At 34.8% G+C, this 25,542-nt stretch overlaps 1 protein-coding gene across 1 annotated transcript in view; it reads right to left on the minus strand.

The window, feature by feature from the left end:
- Positions 1 to 683: 683 nt before the first annotated feature.
- LOC114661741 (voltage-dependent calcium channel subunit alpha-2/delta-1) overlaps positions 684 to 25,542 on the minus strand; it is a 754,616-nt gene continuing 729,757 nt past the window's right edge. The window contains 9 exon segments of the mRNA XM_051920004.1: positions 684 to 2,499; positions 6,117 to 6,199; positions 7,434 to 7,546; positions 14,353 to 14,479; positions 16,951 to 17,006; positions 22,337 to 22,389; positions 22,542 to 22,694; positions 24,414 to 24,485; positions 24,576 to 24,614. Of these exon segments, the coding sequence (XP_051775964.1) occupies positions 2,383 to 2,499; positions 6,117 to 6,199; positions 7,434 to 7,546; positions 14,353 to 14,479; positions 16,951 to 17,006; positions 22,337 to 22,389; positions 22,542 to 22,694; positions 24,414 to 24,485; positions 24,576 to 24,614 (813 nt within the window). The 3' untranslated portion in view covers positions 684 to 2,382.

The following is a 25,542-nucleotide window of genomic DNA, read 5'->3' on the forward strand; positions in this document are numbered from 1 at the left end:
TTTTATGTCACAGTGCAATTCCTCACCCAACACAAATCCACTCATTTGCAATTTTTGCAAGAAAACACTCCATGTAAAAGAACAGTTTAGAAAAAATAAACAAATAAAAAGCAGCAGCATGCAAAGTTCCCTTAGGAGCCCAAAGTCCATTGCCACAGACATTTTCATTATTAAAATGAACCCATGAGATCTTAGTATTGTGGCCAAAGAGACTGAAGTGACAAAACTAGACAGCTACTGGTTGCCTTCTCCTTTGGTATGATTGTTTTATATAAAGTACTGAAGTAAAATACAGTAAGTCCAATTCCTTAAAGGCTGTGGCGTTAAGCTAAGAGTTCAGGAGCCCATTTGCTTGGTCACTTTGGGTGCTGATAACGTTAGAAGGATGGATATCTTGACAGGTCATTAAATTCCCAATTTCCTATCAATTAATACTTTTCATTCAAATGAATTACGCTACCTGTGGGTAACTCTTGCACTCTTTCTTCTGGGGTAGAAGGATGATGTTGATCTTTAAAAATAAATTTGGTATCAACTGAAGTATAAGTGATATAAAATTATATATACACATCAGTGTCACTACTAGTACTCTTTAAAGCTGTTTGAATGTAACTCCAACATATGTGCATAAAAATCACCACAGCAAATCATTTTATCCAGTTTAAAACTAGCACACAGTGAAATGTTTTCTATTTAAACAAAACAAGTGCTTGGAAAGAATGTTAGCATCTGTAATAAATTCATGTCGACCCTCCCGAACACTTTGAGCATTTGTACAAGTTTAAACTCAAAAATCAATTTATTGAACAGAAAACAAAAAAAAAAAAAATGAAAATGGCAAAATTTGGAAAAAAGCATCACTGATGCAATTCATCTGTGTTATAAATTTTTACAAATATGCTATACTATCATTCATTCTAAAAAAAATGTTTTTCTTTTTTTTTTCTAGTATTTTTTGATCACTCGGACAACCCATGTTTAAAAAAAAGCTTGAACGTACCTAGATATTTATGTTGTATTTGTGTAAAGGTACCTCACCCATGCACTAAAATGATTTTGTTTTGTTCGTTTAGCCTCTCTGCCATGTGCTACCACACAATCCCTCTCTCCGACTTTTAAAATGACAGATGAACTAACTTCCTCCCAGACGGTCAAGAACTGATGAGGTACACATCATTCGGCTCACAATGAATGGAAAATAAATACATACACACGGACACTCATGCCTGCTCACTTCCAAATACACTTGCACAGCACAGGAGCATTTAAGGTGCAAAGGAACAATGGATTCCCTGATTTGTGTGTATAGTAAAAAAAAAATAATAATGAATAAAAACAAAACTATGTGCTACAAAAAAGAATATGTGAAGAGTGAGGAAACACAATTCATAAACAGCAGCTAGGGATTTGTAAAAAGCCACACATTGAAACCCTAGCGGAAACATTTGCTTGTCAAATGCAGCTCCCCACTAGATACAAAGGTAGTAAATTGAAGTTGAATTCAAAAAGGTTTATGACAAACCCAATAATGCACACGTTTTACTGGTTTCTATTTGGTAAAGCCCACACAGTTCAGCACCAAAATTAACAGGGAGGTTCAAGTAAATTAGCAATGACAAGAGATCCAAATATTTGCAGCTATACTGTATATTGTTAATGGGCTGATTTTGTCAGAGTATCACACATTGCTTTGGGTTTCAACAACGATATTCACAATGTATCTGTGGAAGCCCAATGCAAATACAAATAAGAGAAAACAATACAAACATGTAGTGAATCAGAATCTGTAATATTCCTTTTCTTCAGTTATGATTTATACATTTCTATGTATCGTATTTAGCCTTTTTAAATTTTTGGTGAATAAAACACTAATTTGGCCAACATTCTTTTCATACCAATTACATCATTGTGGAACTGTAGCCTACTGAAACCCTTAAATGTAAACATTCAAAGAAAATAAATACTAATAAAATAACTCCTGGGGTAGCAATTCCGGTTTTTGTAGTTGTAAAATCTCCAGATCATTAAATTATGTTTATTTTATTTTATTTTTTTTTCTTTAAGCACATCAAACCACAATAAAATGAAGCAGCTTTTCCTTCACATTTCATTCTCAGGATCAAAGAGCCCACACATCAGCCCTTGTGGGAGCATCTACTTTTAGATGGATCAATGTTCACTCTTGTTCTTGGGAAAACAGCAAAGAGCTTTCCCAGGAGAAAATGACACGACATATGGACATGACCATTCTTCTGATTCCTGGGACAATTCCTTATGTTTCTGTCAACTTTTCTTCAATTTCTGTCAACTTACAGTTTTTGAAAATAATTTGGCAGGACCTTGAAATGTATGCAGTATGGGGCCAAGTTCTTCTCTCTGTGGTCATGATGGGTAATGTCTTGATCCAGCTAGGAGCCAGAGCAGCACAAGTTGGATTCCTATCATGGACCAGAGTGATGGACTCAATCCAGAGACACCACCACAGTCCCTATAATCCTCCTGTTATCAAAGTTTAAAAAAACAGCATGTTATTAAAAAGAACCAGCTCACAAAAAGGGGCAATGGATTTATTTAATTCATTTTGCCAAATAGTATAGATAAATCAATGGTTAACAAACCCTGTCCTGGACAGCCACAGCGGCTGTGTAATTTCATTCCAGTCATTTAAGAGCCTCTAAATTAAACCCTTGCTGAACTGGACTCCTTGTTTAGTGTGATTTTTGTTTTCTTAGTTTTGGTTTTCTATCAAGCATGAGTGCGTATTTGCCTATTTATTGAAATCATCGGTCTCATTTTATAGTCTCTTCATTTTGTATCCTCAAGGGCTCTTATAAATAAGCAAGCTTTTGATGCACAAGATACCAGTGTTAATGACAGAGACTTGTTATTCAAACCAGTGTCTGCTCATTTGAAGGAAATGAGTGATCTAACCAAACTTGTACATTATTGAGATGTGCGCAACAATAAAATTAAACTTATACAACAGAGAAAACCAAACTGTAATGTGTCAGGTTACTATGCACACAGAAACAGAAAAACAAGGAGTATAATTGGACAAGAGTTTCGTTCCAGCACAGACTGTGGTCATCAAGCTGGTAGCAGTACCTCATGGCTCTCCGGAATTAAAAATAAATATTAACTTATTTTAGACTATTGAAGCATACTATAGAATAATAATTTCTCTTAACCCCAATCAGAACTGTTACTAATTACATCACTGTTTTGTTGTAGCATTAGACCTATAAAATATGAATAATAAACTGGTTGGTTTTACTATACACATGTAACTTAACAAAACACCTGAAATGGAAAGGGTCACTACAGAAATATTTTACGCATGCATAACATTTCATTTACAAGAGTAGAATTTTTTAGAAAAAAAAACTTTTTTCGGAGAACAAATTAAAAGTATATATATATACTGTATATATTAGTTAAAACATATCGGAAACTGCTTAAAAAATATGAATGAATGCAGCTCAGCTTAAACCAATAAAGTTTATCCTGACCGATGCATTATAAGGAAATTCCTACCATGGATCTGCCTCAGCAAAGTGTAAGTAAACACAAAGTTTATTACACACCTCGATTTAGGGAAAAGCTGGAATGAAATTACCATGAAACTAACAGACATTTTACATGTTTATCAATAAAAAGTAACAAACCATGAGATGTGACCTTTTCTGTTAATGTAAGCAACTCTTGTTAGTGCTACATGCCTTTAAATTTTAAGTACTATCTTATGGTTATTGCTCATTTGTTTGAAAATAAAAACAAAAATCCAGATGCAATGGTTTCCTTATGGAAAACTTCCTGTTCTAGCTTAAATAAAAACAAAATGGAAAGAAAATAACTGACCCTTTACACCACATGAAAACTTGCAGTAAAATGAAGAGAGGAGTTGACGCCATGGCAGTGGCACGACTTGGTGTGCATATAGGCTCATCCTATTAATAACAGGCATAAGTAGCGAGTAGGAAACGAAGAAAGAAACACAAGAGACATACGAGATGAGAAATCATGCAGTCTTTTCGCTAGCAGTTAGCAGAATTAATGAGAGAAAGAGAGAAAGAGACAGAAAAAGATCATTCACTTATAGCAGAGAGTTAGAGTGAGTACCACAAAAAAAATTAAAATTTACACCATAACACAGTTAAGGCCTGCTCAGCAAACACATGAAGCTGGTGAGCGAGAAAGGATTTTTCACACAAAAAGGTTAATTTCTGTTTAAAATTTCATATATAACAGTAATAACATTTTGCATGTTATTAGAAATATGTAATTCAAATCACGAGTATTGCTGTTGCTGCACTGAAATCCCAAGGTTTTTCTGTTACCATTAGCACTGTTTCTCATAATCCCAAAATTTGCAGGTTTCCCCATAGGCATCACTCTGGTTTCTGCCATTTGCTCAAGGACATACTTGTATGATTGAGTTTTTAAAGCCTTGCAATGGACTTTATTCATTTTCTAAATGCGGAAAATTGAGTAGCAGAGGATACCAGGTCTGAATAATGGATAATAGGGTTTGGTCACTGCCCACTTCTCAATGTACGTCCTCAGATGGGAGTCTGTCAAATTTCAAACACCTACTCGCTTATATTCTTTAAAGTATCGAATGAAACCCCATCAAATAAAACACTCATTCTACCTTACTTTCCTGAAACATACTAATGACTCCTCACTTGGAGTACTGTGTATAGTTTTGGTCTCCATGTTATATCAAAAAAGACGTGGCAGTACTAGAGGAAGTTCAGAGGAGAACAACTAGGCTTATTCCTCAGACGTATGAACTATAAGGAGAGATTCAAGGAATTGAGCCTTTTTAGTTTAAGCAAACGGAGATTATGAGGTAAAATGACACACATTTTTTAAGAAAAATACAGGTACATGGTTTGAAATTTTTTAAGGGCAGATTTCACATAAATATTATAAAGTTTTTCTTTATGCAAAGAACCACAGACATAAGGAACAGTAGTGTGGTGGAAAGTAGGACTGTAGAGGCTTTATCTCAACTTGATACTACTTTGGACATTCAAGGTGCACAGGATAAACAAACTTATTTGTCTGAAGTGTCTGTTCTTGTCAAAATTGCTCTAATGTTTTGTATCAGTTAAAATTAAGGCAAAGGTAGTCTCTTCTATTAGCAGCACTAACACGTGCAGCCGGCACGATCCTCCAGGATCTAAGTTTGACAATCTGATGTACAGTAAGTTAGGTTATATACATACATATATATCCCTTAAATATAGACACACATACATTCTCAGGACTGATTAATCCACTTCAGCGAGGTCACAGTCCATCCTGGCAGCGCTGGTTATAAGCAGGAAACCACCCTGGTCAGACTGCAGTCATATCTCACATACAGGCCATATTAAGTTGCCAGTTAATCTAGTCTGCACGACTTTGGGGAGAAAGAAGGGAAACTGAGATACTTGGAGGAAAACGCATGCATATACCTGTATACAAATTCCTCCCCCATACTTGTTCTATTCAGACTGTCCAACACCATTACTTCTCTGTCAGCATTCTTGATTTTTCCAGTATGGTGCTCAAAGTGGCACATATTGACAAAATAAGATTGAAATGAACAAAGAGGTTGGCTACAGGCTAGCATTTTTATAATCATACACACTTGTATTCAGGCATTATGTCATTTTCATTAAGTTATCCTCCTAACCTTTCACATACCTGTACAGTAATGAGGGCAGAACCATTTTGAATAAAAGTAATTAAAGACTCATTTGTTCACATTCAGGATTTTAGCTTTACCATTGCATGAATTTAAGTGATCTTGATGCATAAAATTGGATTTTTGCTCTGATTTTATTCAAAATAATGAAATCTGTAAGTGATCACCCTTTTTGTGTGAAAACTCAGAATACATATTAATTCAGAAGACAGATAAAAGCAGCCAAATTCAGGTTAATTATTGCACATTAATAGAGTATGACTCAATGCATGTGTACTAAGAGAAAAGAAAGCAAATCTAATAATTATTTACAGGAAAAAAACTATCCAAAACAAACTCAAAATGACCTTGCTGGTATAAATACAGTGCTGCAACTATTTTAAACAAATGACCAAAATGGTCTCTGCATCTTGTAACTTACTTTCTCATCATAATCAAAGCAGACATCTGGTCCTTTTCTGTACCGTGGGGTTTTGGCTAAGATACATGGATCTGGGCCTTGGGCTGAATATCAACAATTAAGGAAATAATTGATTCTTTAATTATTCAATGAGAAATATAACACATAACAGTAATAATGCATTAATATATATTATACACATAATGTTAAAGACTGTGTAGAAATTGTAGCACCTAAAAATGACAGCCTTTATATTTTATGTATATGTGTGCGTTGCAAACACAAAAGAAGTGAGAGTCTTCACCAAGCCCAAGATAAAGAAAATTCCAGAATGTCTAAAAACATTGTGCTGGCCAAAAAGGGAACATGGGCATCTTTGTCTATTCCATAACAAGGGGCATTTCTATATTTGATCTATTTCTGCTACTTTACTTCTAAATTAGATACTGTATTTAAAGTGTCAGTTTTAAGGGTCAGTGTGTAATGATTCTTTGAGAAATCAACATATCATATCATATAAATATCAATGGTTAGCAATAATTCTAAATGTTTTCAATTCAACACATCATAATTGCTCTGCTGAAGCAGAAAAAACTGTAAGGTGAGAATAGGGACCAGAAGATGAAACCCAAAATCAAAATAAAAAAGGAAGAAAAAAACTGGCCAAAGTTCAAAACTGGAGACTCAACTTCACGAAATAACAAAGCCAAGACATAAAACCAAATATGTAGTCAAAAAAGCAGAGTGAAGGAATCTCCAACCAGGTGAACTTTACAAAGAAACAGACCAGCTCTTTCAGAATCCACAAACTCAGGAGACTAAGAAGTGCATGGTGTCGACCTTTATAACTTTGCAAGGAGAGAGAAAAAAAAGCAGTAGTACATACTATGTCAGTTAAAAAGGTTGCCTCTGAAACAATGTAAATCATACAATAGTTCTTAAAATATGCATTATGCATGTACCATCTAATTCTTGGCCTGGTTTTACTTGGCCCTTCTTATGTCTTCTTTCCTGTTAGTGAGCTTCCTTCACCACAGCCTGTCCACCTCATGAAGACAGAGCCCATTCAAACACAAAATAATTAGTACAACAGGCCTTCTCTTATGGCACAGATCGTTAAAAACATCTAAAAGACTATTCTTGGAAGTGGTCATTGTTTCATATATGCCAACATCCACATATGTTTACTTATGATACAATTTAGTGAGTAATATGAACTAGAAGACTCCAGAAAGTACAGCATTTATGTTAAGCCAGTTCTTTGAGAGTGCATCAGGGTTTCAAACATCCTTTCTTCATCGGAGGATGACAATCTAATTTGGGTTATTTAAAGGATACATGTCTGCTCAGCTTGCATCAAGAGGCTGGAATCACAGGACAGGCAGGTTTCTTTGCTATCAACGATCAGAAATACCAGATTTGTGTTGGACAGCTTTTCTGCATGGTATAATCTGTTAAAGAATGAATCAATAATATTATAGAGAGAAAACACAAAAAAGCAGAATATGTTTGTAATCACATAGAATGTTGGCAATAGCAACTATTTATTTTCAGCGATTGTGTTTTCAACATGTAACAGCGTAACACACAGTGCTTCTGTACTTATCATGCATATGTTGCTCTATGTGCAGGGTTAAAATGCAGTTACTTCAGCAGTCATGTAAATAACGTGAAGCTCGCTGTGTGGACTACGAGAGACCCTTCTTTATTTCTGCCATTTAGGTTGTCTTTATGCTCGTTTGGAGTGGCCTGAAGTTCTAGGATTCTGTACAAATTGGAGACGGCCTGCAGCAGGCAATAAGGGCAAATGTGATATCTGAAGTCCAGGATGGGATGGGTGGCCAGTTGGCCTATGTTTCCAGACGCAGGACTGTATGAGTTTGAGTTGTAATTGATTTTCGACGATCCGAGGATTTATTTTCTCCGGGAATGATGCCGACTACAGTTTTCATTTTCCTTTCATCCACTGCCAACTTTCCATATCTGAATGACAATATTAATGGGTATAGATTGTTAGGATCCATTTATGGTAATCAGTGTGAAATAACTTTGTTTCACTTTGCGTTTAAGCTAGCCTGTAGTTTTATGTGTACACATTATGCATTTTGTAAAATTTTCATTTTTTTGTATATTGGTTGTAAACTTGTTAGAGAGCTGAGCCACTATACTCAGTGAATAGTGCGCTACAAAAAAAAATGAATTGAATTCAATGTTGCAGCATGTTTAAAGAGGTCCCACTGCAGTCATCATAAAAGAGAAAATAAATCAAAAGAGCATGCATATAATTCTAGCAGATGAACTTCTGCAAAAAAAGGTTTCTGTTCACCTGTCTTCTTCATCCATTATTTATTATATAATACATTTTGAAAATGCATTTCTTGATTTTTCGATAAACTAAGAACTACAGGAATGCACATTTTTGTTTACTGTAAAATTATAAATAACATAAAATTATTAAAGCCATTATACAGCTGCATATAAACTGTCAGCTCAAAGTACAGGATAATATCAGAATTAAAAAAAAAAATGCACAACGCAATACTAATGGCTTTCACTCTCCCTAAAACACAGCCTTCTGCTCAGATATCTTTTGACAAATTGACAAGAACCAAGTTTCAGCTTTTAAAAGAATATGAAGCCTTAATTTTAATTATGGGAAGACCAAGTTACTTCTGTACTTAATTAAAAAAAAAAAACTAAACTTTTCAAAGTTTTCATTTGAAAGGTTTAAATTATACCATGGTGCTTCTAAACTGTATGTCAATGTAGATCACTTCTTAAATATTAACTCTTCTAAAATATGATGCATCTTTAGACCTACAGAATTTATATATCTTTTACTTCATCTGCCAGATGTTTGTCAAAGAGAAGTATGTAACAGTGATGAGGAACACCAATGGAACAACTTTAAGGCTTATTCCAAAATTAAAAAGTAATCAGTTCCTCAGTGGAAAAAAAGGGGTAATATGACCTAATGCACTCTTGGTAGCTGATTCAGCTCCATTCTGCAGTGGCAATGAGATCTGAAAAATGTAAGAATGCTATAGTGACACCCTGCAGCTCAACAGAAGCTTACCCATACACTTTTTCCTGAACTAACTTGAGATGTGTACAACTGAGCTGCATGGTGCAGAAGAAAGCCTTGAAATTCTCCATCGCTGGAAGAGTGAGGCACAGTCCATAAGACAGGGTTCCTGAGGCAGCAGGAGTGCAGTTTCTACCATGTTGATCTCTGCCAGCTCCCCTTTTCATCTGTATAGTGAATTGCCCTGATAAGAGTGAGCTGCTGAAGTACCAGAATAAGAGGTGATCATGTCTATTTAAAAAACATCATTCAATCTCTAGAATCATTAGATGTTGCGCCGAAAAAATAATGAAAAAAACCAAAAAACAAAACAAAAACAAAACACAAGCAGAACAGGCATCTTAGTAGTAATAGCAGCAGCATTATTGTCATGTACAGTGAAATTCTTATGTGCATGTCCAACCAACATGCAACAAATATAATATAATATAATATAATAATATAATATAATATAACACTGCAAAAAATCAGTGTGAAAAAATGAGAAAAAATAAATAAAAAACAAGAAAAAGGTATTAGAATCAAGCAAAATTATCTGCCAATATAGTGAGAAAGTTTAACTTGTTAACTTGTTAAATTTTCTAAAAATTAGATTATATATCTTACACATACAAATCTACTCAAGTCAGTTATTCTTAAAATAAAAAAAACAAGATCTATTATTTCTTTTCAAGATTGTCTGGCTTGTTAAGATTTCATTTTTTGCAGTAATATAATATAATATAATATAATATAATATAATATAATATAATATAATATAATATAATATAATCTTTGTATATAATACGCTACAGTGGCTGTTTGTTTGTCTGTGCAGGATTTTAAATCGCCTGTAGCTCGCAAACCGTTTGACCTATTGACCTGAAATTTGGTACACATATACTACGTGACGTCTATTATCCGCTTTCAGGGTGATGATTGACCTCCAAGGTTATTCCTCTTTTTATTTTTATTGTATTTTATTGTAGACTCAACTCTTAGCAGCTCCCAGCAGGGCGGCCGTGCAGCGCATGCGTATGGGTGAGGTTCTTATTCCTACCACCTTTGCTGTCACTTCCCCTACTTCTTCATATCTTAAATCATTCTTGTGGCAGATTGAAGACTTAAGGGCCAGTGTAAGTGAAAAAATAAAGAAAATGTACTAAGTAATTGCAAGACAAACACTGACTTAATTAGATTTAAAATGAACAGACGCCGACGAAAGAAGAGGTGAAGCGGGCTGCTAGGGTGGAGAAAAGAAGAGCTGCTCAGGAAGCAGCAAGAGCATCAACCTCTGAGCAAATGAATGCTAAACGTACAGAGAAAGAGGAGGAAGACTATGAATGCTCAAGTAAAGTGTATTTACTGCACATTATCGTGCAGTACGCAGTTACTGGTGTAATATAATATAATATAATATAATATAATATAATATAATATAATATAATATAATATAATATAATATAATATAATATAAGAATACCTGAGATAACCTAGACAAAACACAAACCCTAAAAAACAGAGCCTGGAGTTGAACACTAGGCCAGGTGGATGTGCACAGATCTGAGGTGGAGCCCCTACTTGGGATTCACAAGCAAATCTCATCTCTCCCAACTGGGACCCAAATGTGCTAGGAGAGAAGAGTATCCACTTATCTCAAAGACAATCAGAGGGCTAGGAGCTCAAAGCTTAAGATCTGAAGTACTAGTGAAAGTAACATTTTGAATCAGTAGACATCATTTTTGTAAAATACAATGCACAGAAATGGTAAATCAATTGCTTTCAAAATATGTTAAAACTGTTCTGGTGCAGTTTTTCGCATATTGCCCTGTAAAGTGTTTTTGGCCCACTGCATATGTACTGAATGGAAATGAACTGAAGGGAAGGATAGGAGGAAAGACTGAAGGAAGTCCTTTCAGCCGAAGCAAACTGAGAGTGTAATAATATCTTGTTCAATTGTTCTATAGTGTACATTCAAGAGGATCCTAGTGATTATTTTAAATAAGTTGGGATGTCTGGAAGTTGGTGAAGAGTAAAGTTTACATGAAATGTTGGCAAAAACACCTTTTCACTTAGTAAAATTTTACATTTGCAGTATGAAACCCAGTTGCTTCCATATGTGGTTGAAAAGTGCTTTTAGTCTTGCGTGTCTTAATAATGTTATCCATATTAAGCCAACAGGAACTGAGGATCTGTTGCTGTGAATGACCTGTTCTGTCCAAATTATTTTCTTGCATTCATACGTTCTTGAACTTTAATGTGACTTCAAGAAGCTGAAAATGACTTTGAGTTGCTTGATACCAATACCCTTGTAAAAGTTAAAAACATCTAGATGGATGCAAGGTGGTCAGCTGTAAAAGCTTTAGGAATTACTGTGAAACAGGTCACTTTAAAACAGATTGGGGATTTTATTACTCCGGTGGGTCCTCAAAGGGGCCAGCCATGCCGCTTAGGAGCACTTCACTTCTTTAGAGGAGGTCTGTTTTACGTTCCTTGGTCAGCTTAAGTTTTTTTTTCCTAGGCAACAATGTTTGAAGTATTGCTTCAGTGAAGTAATTGCCAATAATTTTTTGGGTCATTATAGGTCTTAAAAATGTCCAGGAAGATTACAGAGTGAGTGAGACCACTTAAGGGAGGAGCTGCATTGGCAGAGTTTTAGTAAAAGTGTGTTAATGCATATAGTATCTGGATTCCCATATGAGTTCTGACAGTGAAGGCATATGATTGATACCAAGGACAGACAGGCTGAAGTAAGTCAGCATTTACAAATGTCCAATAAATAACAGTCTTTAAGAGATTAGGTTTTTAAAAGATGATGCAAGGACAGATTTTAAAGTTGAAATATCCATCAAGCCATTAAGTTAAGAATTAACTTTGGATGGTATACTGTACATTCCCATTACAGGGGATCTTCATGAAATCACCCAAAGTAAAACTCACTCACACAGGGTCATTTTAGAATCATCAATTACCTTAACAAGTGCATCTTTGGGATGTGGGTAGAAACTTGGACAAAGCCCAAACAAACTCAACTAATGAGCCCTAGTGTTGTGGAGCTGTGAAGTAGCATTGCCAACAACAGAAAAGGTAATGTCCATCCATCTACTGTATGAATTCTTTAAACCTATGCTCATGTGCATGCCCACACTCCTACATATGCTGCCAGTTTAGAGGTTTTTTTCCTACAATATCTCATACAGACATAAAGAGAACAAAAGGCATTGACCAGCCCTGTTTCCTGGAGCTATCAAGCAGCAGTGCTAACCACTATACTGTTTGCTGTAGTTTTCTTTTGTTACCTGTTTTAAGCAGAGCACTGTATGCAGATACATTTTTACGACACTTGGCTAATGGCCTGCTCTACACAGAACTTAATGAAAAGGGCGACGCTCAAGTACAATAAATGCATACATGGAGGAAGTTGTCCTTGCAGACTATTTAAGAATTTGTGCTCTGAAATTTTCTAGATATTTCTGTTGGCAAGCATGGCTTAAGAGCTGTTTGCTACCTAGTAGGAGGTCTTCTTTCATAGACTGATGAGGTAAACATCACTGTTTCTTTAACTTCCAGCTCTCCAATTGTAGAAATGTTTATGATACAGTGAATTTGTGGTCTGAGTGGTAAAGTGGTTGGTGACGCCACCTCTCAGATGCAAACACGCTGGCATTGTATACTGGATATGTGGAGTTTGCACGCTGTCTCTGTGTCTGCATAGGTTTTCTCTCTATAGTAGTTTTCTTCCGATATCCCAGCGCCAAGTGTGTTAGACTGGTTAGTGATGTACTTTGCTGCATATGGCAGAGTTTGCTTGAGTGTGCCTTGCAGTAGTCAGGCACCCTGCACATGCTAAGTCCTGACTGTTGATTTACTGCTGTTGAAATAAGCTCCTAAATGGGCTTGAAAATAGGGCAGTGGAATTGTATAGCAAATTTCAATAAATGTCAGGTAAACAGGGAATTCATCTTGTGGAAAAACTGCTATACCAAATACATTTCTGCTGTTTTTTATAGTGTCACACACGAGAGGCAGCTAAAGGGCTTGAATGAAAGTAACACCATGCCAGACCAGGGGGAGGCGATGTGTACTGACCCTTCCTCTCACTTCTCTGCAGACCAGTTACAAGAAATTCCACCTGGCCATGATGACCTCACTTCCAGTTCAGACTCCAATTACGTCATTTCCTCTGGTCAGCCTAAAAACCGCCACCTTTTCCATACCTAATCAGTTCTGTGTTGGACTTGAACCTGTACACATCTGTACAACCAATTTATCCTTTGACAGCCAGGAATATTATATGGGTGGCTGCCCCAAACCTTTTTTTTGGCTCCTTTATTTGTCTATCCTTGACAATAGAAACTAGTAGTAGCAGGAATTTAGTAGTTACAGCTGTAATGTCATGTGTACAGAGTATAGTGAAATTCTTACTTACTTACTTACCAAACAACTCAAAAGTTTTCTAGATAAGCAATAACATTTTAAATTAAAAAATGATAAATTTTAAGTGATAATTCAGGTTGTTAAGTTATTCCAAAAGGAATAAAGTGGCTGTACTAGTCTATTAAGGATAGAATTCACAGCACAGTTTAAATTAACTAAAGATTATAATAGTTGTAAAGTAGAATGAAAATCCTATCTGCTCAATTAGAGTCTAAAATTGTACAACCAAAGACACTTTGGAAAGCACAGCATTAATTGAAAATCACTTGTGAAGAAGGAGGAGGCTGTAGGACAATTACAGAATGTTTATCAAATGATGTTGACAATTAGGTGGCATGGTGGCGCAGTGGGTAGTGCTGCTGCCTCGCAGTTAGGAGATCTGGGTTCGCTTCCTAGGTCCTCCCTGCGTGGAGTTTGCATGTTCTCCCCATGTCTGCGTGGGTTTCCTCCCACAGTCCAAAAACATGCTGCTTAGGTGCATTGGCGATCCTAAATTGTCCCTAGTGTGTGTGTGCGCGCCCTGCGGTGGGCTGGCACCCTGCCCAGGGTTTGTTTCCTTCCTTGTGCCCTGGGATTGGCTCCAGCACACCCCCGTGACCCTGTAGTTATAGCGGATGGATGGATGGATGGATGTTGACAATTATCCAAGCAAACATCACAAGAAATATGGAGCAATACACACCTTTAAATCCATTTTTCCTGACAACAGTCACTTTGGAAACAGAATATTAAAATAGTAAAACAAACAGGTGTTACCTGGAACAATTTCCACAGTCCAGAAATCCATTAAATGAAGTATTGTTGTCGTCAAAGAAATATTGCGTTTGTTCTGTAATGCAACTCTGTTTTGACATCGCTGATGACATTTCATCTTCAACATCCGCTGTGAGGGCAAAAGAAACACAGGCTTACAGCTTACATTCAAGAGTTACTATGCTAAAGGGCAGGGGCAACACTTTCTTTTACAAAAGATGCACATTTTATATGGAACATGCTGCTTTACTGGAGGAACAGACTGTTGAAATATATCCCAGGTATAGCAGTAAATGATATCCACTGTGTTTACATTTTTCCCTTTGTTGAAGAACTGTAATATGTTTCTGTGAATAAAATGAATACAATTTCAAAGCCTTTTAACTCTGCTAAGTCAAACTTTGAATTACATTAGCAGAAATGCTATAAAATAATAATAGACATGAATTAAGAAATTATATAATGAGAAGGAAATGGATGCCCCCAACGGACAAAGCCAGGGGCATTCTTCCTGGAGCATTTAAGATTAAATCATTACACTCTGATAAATAATATAATATTGAACATTTCTTCACACTGTTTTATAAGTTATTCTTAAATAGAATTATAATAGTGTTTACTCCAGACTGATATTAGAAAGTAAGGAATCTGCATGCCTTGCATGTAATGCAAGTAAACCTTACATTATTACCTCACAAATTTAAAATAATACAATTCAGATTTTGACTAAGTGTAATAAAGACAGGAGTTATCAACCAGCGGTCCCCCTCACTTGGGGAGTCAAGGTCCTGGAAGGTACTGACACACAATCACAAATCATTTGCATTGGTTATTTCTCCATACATTTATGTTTAGTGGATGTTTAACACCACATTATATGTAATTTATTCATAACTTGTGTGTCTGTCAGATTAATTTATAAGAACATTATACAAAGCCACATGAGGTATTTCTAATTGTTTGTTCTTCCCTTGCGCACCATGACCAGGAAATGCAAATGGTAGACAATTAGGAGGTGCAAAAGACATGGTGTGTTCTAATTATGGAGCAAGAGTCAGAAAACTTAAAGATTAATTGAGCTGTTAGCAGTATGAAGGAGGCAATTCAGTTTGCTGTTTCTCCTCATGTTTGCTGACATCTGTACAGGCAACCTTTGCTATCTGCTGTCTTAGTGTACTGCTTACCTCTATAAGAAAAAGGTTAGGGATGGTGGGATGTATTGATTTTTTCTTACTCATTATAAAAAGGTGGTTTAGTTTTAATATGTTCTATGCTCTTTTTCATTATTTATAAAGATTTGATGTCTAATCATTTTTAAACATGATGATGTCATTACCAGTTACATATTGTGTATAATCCTAATATTTAGTGTTCTTTTTTAAGGAAATATGTTGATTTCTTACTGTGTAAAAAATTTAGAGGAACAGATATAAAATGATTATTAAATTATAGCAGTGTTTAAATAGAGAGCATAGTATAAAAGCCAACAAAGGTCATAGATGTAAACAGTAATTATTTTATTGTATATCAACTTGAATATTCTGTAATAATTATCACAGCAAAATTCAGAATATAGAAGTAAAGTTAAGTGGTGAGTGAATCTACAAAAACTTAACATAATTAAATTATTTTCAGAATGTAAAATTTTGAACAGACACAGAGACTATCACAGAGCAAATGATTTAAAAGTAAATTTAACAGTGTACATGCTGCATATACTGCATGATGTATTATTATTTCACAATAAAAGTTGTAAGAACTAGATAACACAACCTCCTCAGTGGGTAAGTAAGGAACCGTGAAAGAAATTACTGCAGAAAAGACATCTCTATAACGTCTATAAAAAACAATGTCAACATGAGGGCAGCAGCTGAGGAGGAGGTTAGAGGGAGACATATTATTAATAATGTAAGACTCACTTCTAAGACTGTTTTTAGTATTTTTAGAGATTGAGTCATACAGTAAGTGAAGTGTATAAAAAACAACAATACTGAATAAAAACTTACAGAATAGAATAAAAACTGCAAAAATACAGCTAGGACTAAAAAAACTTCATTTGGATCTATGTCTGCACCAGACATTCCTTTTTCAAGTTTTTACTTTAAATTTCAAAGTATTCTCTATTGCAGTTAGATGAGTAATTTGGAGAACAAATTAAAAAAAGTGACGATGATCATAGAAATAAAAAATAACAATGATACTTAAAGTGTGAAGATGACAAACATTATTTATTCCAAGACTACAGCCTACGCATTATAAGGAAAGAGCTTAATCCTAGTAATGTTTAAATCTCAAAGGAGTTCACTGAATTTAATTAAAAATCAATTACTTGACAAGAGCATGGGGGCACAGATAAAAGGTGATTTACATTTCAAAAAATGCTACAAAATATTCCTGTTCTTGTCCGCGTATTAGTAAAGTTTAATATAGTATCTGATTATATGTCTTCTCCCAATCTACAGCATGATGACTGTGAGCAATAGTTTCAAAGTAACTCCATTTTTATGAAGAAAGTCTAAAGGCAAATGAAAGAAACACATTTTGCTGACCTATAACAGAAATGATTATTCACAGTTCATTGTTATCATAGCATCAACTCACCTGCTTCAAGGAAATTTGGAAGAGTAAAGCTTACAAATAACTGCTGAAGTATTGACCTAAAAAAGATAACACATACAAATGTGAAACTGAATAAAATGTAGAAACGTTAGTACTGCAGTACTTGCTGGAAAGCCATTTCATTCCTGACTCCTATAGGAGCAGCTACTTTTAATGATCTGTAGTAGAAATACCATCCAAATACAGGAATACGACGCACACTTTTACAGTACACTGTGGGTCTCTTACAGTAAGTCTTGTATTGTTCATCACCAAAGCCATTACACTGTATATTGTGCTTGCACACAAACATGAAAAACAAATATCAACTTCATGCAAACATATGAAGGCCCTGAAAAAAAATAAACAAAATTAATAACTTGTGTCTGTCTATAGAAGGTTATTTGTATTTTTTAAATGAATCTCTCTTCTTTAAACTACTGAACTCATTTTGGTATGGATGAGCAGACTTATTTATGGCCATAACTCTTTATGATAACTTGTAGAGGCGGAAAGTTGACATACTAGTGAATGTAAAGCAGCATATCCCTGGACCACAAACAAGTCTCTGAAAGCCAGTTTTGTATAATTTAATAAATTAGATGTTAAAAAAAAAACATGGCGTCAAAACATGTTTTCTTTGATTAAGCTGTAAATCTTGCTTTAGTGGTAAACTTATTCAGTACACTAGAAGAAACTCGTCTTTAAAGAATTTTTATGAATGACATTCTCAGGTACTAATGACTAATAGATAACAGGTAATAAATGGGATTGTCACAATAGCCATATTTACTCCTAATCCTCCTTGTCTATACTGGCTCACTGTCTCCAAAACTAATTTAAACATGTTTATACTCATTAACACTGCTTACTCAAATTTAAATCTTTTATAAATCTGAAATCTCCTGATAAAAAAAAAAACAACCTTCCTTCACAATTTTGAAGGCTACTTTATCGTTGTGAGTTCTACCCTGTAGAACTCTGTTCCTATTTCTGGTTAAGCTCCCTCAAGGATCTTTCCAGAAATTTCTTTTTTGATCCAGTAGTTTCCATTATAAAGTCATGGGGAACCATGGCCTATCCCAGCCGTTTTGATTACAAGGTGGTGCTCATCTCGGTACTTTCTACACTTTATTGGCATAACAACATTAGTTGAATGGAATAAACACAAACAAGCAACACAAGGACACCAGGTACTATGTAATCATTTCCCAACTGCCTCAGACAACCAATTTAACAAAACCATATTTATCAAATAGCTTGATAAGACTATTAAAGTCAGTATCTACATCAGGTGAATTGTAATCTGAATGTTGTGATGTTATTTATTTATATAAGACAAGCACTGTATGCGTTTGAGGAGGGTTTTTCATGGAGAGGGAAGGAAAACTTGAATATGATTGCTACAGTTGGCTATTTCAGCTGTACTGTACTTAATTATATTGGTGTATTGTATTGATACTTAAAATTAATAAAAAAAAGTGACATTCATGGGAAAATTGATTTTTTTTTCGCTTAAGATTTTATTTAGATTTAACATTGTGAGTCAAGTAATCTGCATTAAACATAAAAGTTCACTGTATACACATCTATAAAATGCTTCTTTGGTTAGTTTATTCAAATAGTTTTTTCATATGTTAGTAAATTACAGGTACATTGAAAAAGGAGCAAAGATAGAATCATTCTAATAATAGTTATGTAAGTAATAAAAATTATAGACTGTAACCAACAACAAAGGCTGGATTCACTGCTCAGTAATGCTGACATGTTCACATACACAGTATACTCTGTGCTCTAAGGTTTTAACAACAGTTTAAAAAAAAAGTTAATCTTTACTGGCACATGTAGACTAAACAAGAAAATTATACAGACAAGCCAGATGAATCTCTGAAGTGCAAAAACAAAAAATTCTTATGTTGAGAACGCAGATACATTTTAAGATAATGTATTTACATTTAAGAAAGTAGCTGGTTGGATTCTGGACCTTATTATCCTTTCATAAGGTTAAAATGAGAATATATAATCATCGAAACTACATATACGTAAACTAAAGTGGATGGTGTGATGGTGCCATTAAGATACTAAAATGAGCAAAGGTAGACTGCACACTCTTTTCTCATTGGAAACATTCTTATGGTTTTATTCTGGGTTTATAAAATCAATGAAACCATCAATCCACAATTACCTAAACCGCCATAGTTCAGTTTAGAAAAAATTAGTTATTTAAGTGAGTTCTGGGAGTTTTTACGAACTTACTATAGTGTTACTATAATGGCTTAGTGATATTATTGTGGCAAATAGGGGCATCTGTAATGGTAATCTGAACTAGGGTACCAAGTTCTACATTACATTTGTATCACACATAACAAAACGTGGTCTCACTGTTTCTTTAGATGTATTGCACATTAACAATGTCAGAACATTCTGTTCATAGTGCTCAAAATCCTGTCAGGAAAATCCTTTACAGCTATAAAGCTTGGCGTGGCAGTTAATGAGCATTGTCATATTAGCACTACACCTCAGATCCAAAAAATTAGAAAATAAATTACCAAAAGACTTATTAATCAGTTTTCTAAATGCATATTTTTCAGGACAGAGGCACATGGTCCAAGTTAGGAACCAACCCTGGACTGGAAAGCAGTCTACCACTGGGCATACAGACACAACACATTATCACATCAGGCCAATTCTGAGTCACCGATTAAACTAATCTTTATCTACCACACCTAACCTATTTGAGAGAACAGGAGTACCCAGACAAAAAATAAGTTAGATCAAGGAAGAATATGCAAAATCTTTACAGGCCACCACCATGCTGGGAATTTAATGTTGGTTTCTGAAGCTGTCAGACAACAGTGCTAAGCACTGTGTAACTATGTCACTATTAAGAATGCTGGTGTAACCTTATTATCAGAAATGGCAAAAACATTTAAATGACTGGCACATGAAACTTATTGTCCATGTCCTTGCATCTGCAGATTCAGATGTGACAACAGACATGCGTTTAGATAGTCTGACTTGCTGTTTGATGCTGTTTTTTAATAGACACTCTAATAAATACATATTTACATAAATACATATTTTTGTGAACCTGTCACAAGCTTTAAAAATCATAATGTGGAGGGATTCAATTTTTCAAAGACATTATTAACACCTAATAAATTAAAACATTCTGTCAGCTCAAATTTGGTTTTTACTGTTACCTTATTTTTGCCTTAAACATTATACAGTAATTGGTTAAAGCTGCACCGACTGCTGAAACTAAATCTATGACCTTGTGTCAATCAGCCTAGCCATATAATGGAAAAATGACCAATTTATTCTTTCATACTAAAACAACATTTCTGAAGCCTAAGAGATTATTGTTAGTCACCTTCAGTGTACAATGGTCACGCCACTGCAGCTATTCATGTGACAGCTTTGCTCCTTAACTCTTTTACAATGTCACAATTATTTATATTATCTGTGGCTAAGGACTGGCAATCTTTTACAAGTCAATATCCCTTTGACTGCTTTTTTAGTTTACCCACATTATTTTCATAATCACAATTTATACTAAAAATCTGTTATTGCATCTCTTATTAATCTGCTTTAAGTTTACTAATCCAAAAATTGAGACTGCTAGTAAAAAAAAACTTTTAACTTTACAACTTATGTAAGATTACAAGGATTAATAAAATAATGGTGGAAAGGCAAGCTTTTAGCTACAGGGCCTTGAAGCTGTGGAATGATTTGCCTGCTGACATAAGAGATGCCTCTTCTATCTCTGCCTTTAAATTCAGGCTCAAGACTCACTACTTTAGTCTAGCATACCATGACTAGAGCTGCTGATTAGCTATGCACACTGCAATTCTATGTGTTAGTCATTTCTTCAAAAATATAAGTAATACAATACTTATAAACTGTTACTAACCCTCCTCTATTCTGTTTCTCATATCTACATCTTGATGTGGCACTTGGTGACACTGCTATACTGCTGAGCTGCTCTCCTGTCTATGGAAAAGTTGTGTCAGATAAAGGAGTGTTAGAATCACTGGATGAAAAGATTCTCTCTTCAGACCAGCGCAACTTGCCTTAGTTCGACAATAAATTAATGGACAAATATTGTTGGTTTCCATTTATGTTTAATTAGCTTCTACATTGTTCTCTATGTGTTTTGACAAATCTGCATTTACTGTATATGTGTACTAATTCTGTATTGTATATGTGTACTAGTTCTGTATTTAGTAATTACTATTATTGATACTTGTATTTCAACTGAGAATTGTCCACAGCACTTTGCATCTCCGCTCAGTGAAGAGTGCTATTCAAAAATAAGTTGTAATTGTAATTGTAAAAAATTTTAGTGGTCCTTATTCATATGATCAGCAAAGTGTTTCAATAATGACAACCAATGTATCTGAAAATCTCCTGCATTTTGAATGAGTCTACTGTATACAAAAGACTTAAAGAACACCACAGACTTAAGGATGACAATATGTCTCCAAGTACATGGAGATAACCAAGCAATTTACAGATCTTAGTCCAACCAATTGCTTAATGGTTTACATTAGTTTAAGTAAAGCTTAAGTTAAGCACTTTTGTTACACAAAAGGCAGCAAATAATTGAAGGCTGCCATCCATAAATCTCAGTGGCATGTTTTTGGCTTGCATATGTTTTATTAGGATTTTAAACAAGTGATTCAGGTATAGCAGCAGTTGATACTAGTGTTTCTTTTAAAAAATGCCTCACAGCTTTATAGTCCTGGGATCAAACCCTGGCCCATCACAGTCTCTTTGGAGTTTGCACATTATTCCGGTGTCCATATAGAGTCATTACCCTGGGTCCTCTCATTTCTCTCAGATGTGTAAGTCAGAGCATTTGGCAACTCTAAACTGTCCCCATATGCGTACATGTTTTTCTGGTTCATAAGTAGGGTTCTCCCTTGTGCTCTTTGTTGCTGGGATGGGCTATGGCATCTCTTTTTGTAATAAACATTTCAATATAAAACATTTAAAATACACTATATATTTATACAAGTAACATATACTGTATATGTGGCAAATATTTTCAGAATTTGTGTAATACTATAAGATTCTCTTTTTTCTCATTTTCTAATCATTTTTCTGAACCCACTTTTTCCATCATAGGGTTGTGGCAAGCTGAACCCTAGGCAGCAATTCATCTGACATGGCCAGCTGTAAAGTGACCGATATGTACAGTATGTCTTGGTTATGTCGAATAAGAGCTGGAGTACTAAGAGAAAACCCACAGGGACACTGGGAGAATTTGCAGTTCCATAAAAAGGATCAATGAGCTGGGAATCAGACACAGGTCCCTTGATCTGTGAGATGGCAACTTTACCATCCTGGATAAAAATATTCTTATTAAAATATTATCTACGCTTACCATGCTGCAGCTGTTGCCCACCATCCAATATTTAAAATATCTGCTATTGTAGGCTAGATAGGAAACATAAAAGAAAAACCATGAGAGGTTAGTAGTGAAAGAGCATATAATGTGAAACTGTTATTTCATCACAATACAAAGAAACTTATAATGTTGATAATTATCAATAAATGCTTATAGTTGTATTGTTGATTTCTGAACTTACCACATAAACAGAACGCAAACCAGCAGCAGTTTTCATGTCTCTCTCTGGGTCACATACAGACTGGTAATCGTATGACTTATTAAAAGAATACAGGGAGTTTTTAATCAGACTCTTCATCAGACTTGGATCAATCTCTCCAAAGAACCTGCCAATCTTTACAAAGAATCACAAGTTAGAATATCATCAAATAGTTTTTTAATATCTTCATATATTCAGCCTATGTTGTTAATGAACAGATTTGGAAATATATTCTACTCCCTAGAACATTCTGCTACAGTTTAGTATTTTAAAAGTCAGCTCTTTCAAGTTGTTGTTTTCACAAAGAGAAAACTATTAAAACAGTCACCTACTGTTTTTAGGATTTCTGATTGGCTTCACTGGATCAGCTGACGTATAGTCGATGTTTCTTTTTTAAGGTTTTAATCATGTCTCATATAGATAATTCCAGTTAGTTTCTGATCATTTCATTTAATATTTGATAAAAAAAACAAGTGAATATTGAGAACTTGAAACTCATATTATTTAATTGTTTTTAACAAGATGAAACGAGATGAAATTGGTGAAGAAGTATCCAAACCCTTACAATTTACTGGTCGGTCTACAACTCCCATCCTCATTTGTTTAATGGGTTCCGGGTAGAAACTAAATGAATAAAGGTGTGATTAGAAGCAGACAAAACCAGATTTCTGGCAGAGTTGCTTCCCTAACTCTCTGTGATGTGATGATTAGCTTGGCTATATGGCACAACCACTTCTTCCAGATCAGAGGGGTGCCAATTGAGGTGGTTTAGGTATGTAGTTTGGAAGCCCCTTGGGTGCCTCAGTTAGGGGCTGTGTGCCAGACTAGAAAACACCCAGTGGATGAGTCCAAGATACACTGGAGGGATTATATCTCTAGGTTGGCCTGCTCCCATTCTGTCTGCCCTTGGGCTTCTCTTAGAACAACAGACAGACAGCAGGTGACTGGGGTTTGAAAACACATGTCACTATCCTCAATGTCTCAAAGTGAAAGTCAAAATATGACCATTAAACAGGGTATAAGGAGAAAAAAAATAACCAGAGAAAACAGTACCAACAAAAAAGTGGACCTGGACATTTAAGTCTGCCTGTTATTAGGAAAAACTGTGTTTGTTAACATACCTACAAGGTGCAACACAATAGAAATGAAAACTTCTTCCACTGTATGCCTAACCCTCCATTTAACTCTTAATGTAATATTTGAAACTTTAGGGGAGATGGGATGGGGTTGAACTTTTGTGCTCGAGTTAGTTAGAATGCATTAGGCTAAGCTGATGTGATTACAAATTTCACTGTACTCTGTAAATGTGACAGTACTACTATTAGTAATGCTATTACTGCTAGTACTTAATAGGACATATTTCTACATGAATGTGAAAAAATATCACATCAATAACAAAAACAAAATAATATTACACCACAAGTAAAATATTCAAAGTCCAAGAGGAAAGGCATCTTAGCCAGGAATCAAACTGGGGCTCAAGAACCAGTAGGTTTTTCAAGAAGGTAATTATTTGTTATGCCTACTGTCATATGCATATTGGTAGTAGTTTCAACCAGCTATTACTTAATATTGCTTTGACAACCTGTACTTGTAACAAATTCTTTCATCCATCTTTCGAATAAAGCAGAAATCAGTCCTGAATTGGGTGGAAACTTACAGGATAAGAGACTCAAATGGAAATGAAAGAGTATGCAAACTCCAAAAAGACTTAGGTCTTAGGAAGTTTCACTTTTGTACTGATAAAACATTTTATGCAATTAAAATAATGACTATTTCAAGAAATAAATGGGAGAAGGAAATCATAAGATATCCTTAGGTTAAACTTAAAACCTAAGCTTAAAATAAACTTACTTGGGCAATGTGTTCATCTTGATTGGACATTAGGAGAAAGCCGCCATCATCCAAAATGACACAGTCTACAAACTAACAGAAAATGAATCAGCATTGGAAAAAAAAAAGTTTGCTTCACTTTGAAATATTAATTATCTGAAATGCGCAAAACTGTTTTCTTACCTTGTTATTTCTTTCACAGTCACATATCTCATTCTTGCACTGTAATAAATGATTTGATATAATTTCAATCCATCGATCAAATTGCCAATCCCACAAAATTTATTAAAAAAAAAAGGTCAAACTCTCCGTTTCAAAAATAGTCTCCCTTATGAGTGTTGTTGAACTACGTATATATGTTATATATTGAATCTGTGTATTATACCAGCACAATGGATACTGAGTGCATATGTTTTATTAAAATATATTTACAAAACAGCAAAAACACCAGTATCTAATTAATGCTTACAGTATAAATGTAAACTTTAAAAATGTGTACATGTATAAAAGGTCTTTCCATATGCATGTTAATTTAACTCTGAGTGATTATGCTGTACACCATGAATTATGGACTGAGCATTAGTAGGACTTTTACTTAAAGGCTTTTGTTTATGTTCAGACTCAGTCCTTTTCTGGGCTAAATATCTAAATGCTTTCGGTGAAATCGTGAATTACACAATCAAGAACACCTGTAGAACTTATGGGGATGTGCATTCAAGATGGAATCCAGAATTTTACTTTTTCCAGGAAAGCTAAAAACTAGATTTTTATTTCTTCTCCTCAGTTGTCAGATGGTCATAAGTCAAGTATAATGTCAGTAGACTTCTATTGTCATAATTTTATGTTAGTTACATTGAAATGTTTCAGTTTTAGTGTTTGCTAAACCTAACATGTGTGTTCACGAATGTAAATGATACATGATACATTTTTGTCACTACTTTATAACTAGAGATATAACTTAAGTGCAGTACTCAGTGAATATCACTATACATAAAAGAATGACTTGAATTGACTTGAATATATCTAAAGCAGACACCCTGCTAACTTTTGAAATAGTCTGGAAAAGATTTTGTGACAACTTTGGAATTTAACTAACCAAAAAAAATCAAAGGACTTAATGTTGTTTCTCCTTCAAACTTTCTTCTGTTCT

Source organism: Erpetoichthys calabaricus, chromosome 1, assembly GCF_900747795.2.
Source record: "Erpetoichthys calabaricus chromosome 1, fErpCal1.3, whole genome shotgun sequence".
Taxonomy (NCBI): Eukaryota; Metazoa; Chordata; class Cladistia; order Polypteriformes; family Polypteridae; genus Erpetoichthys; species Erpetoichthys calabaricus.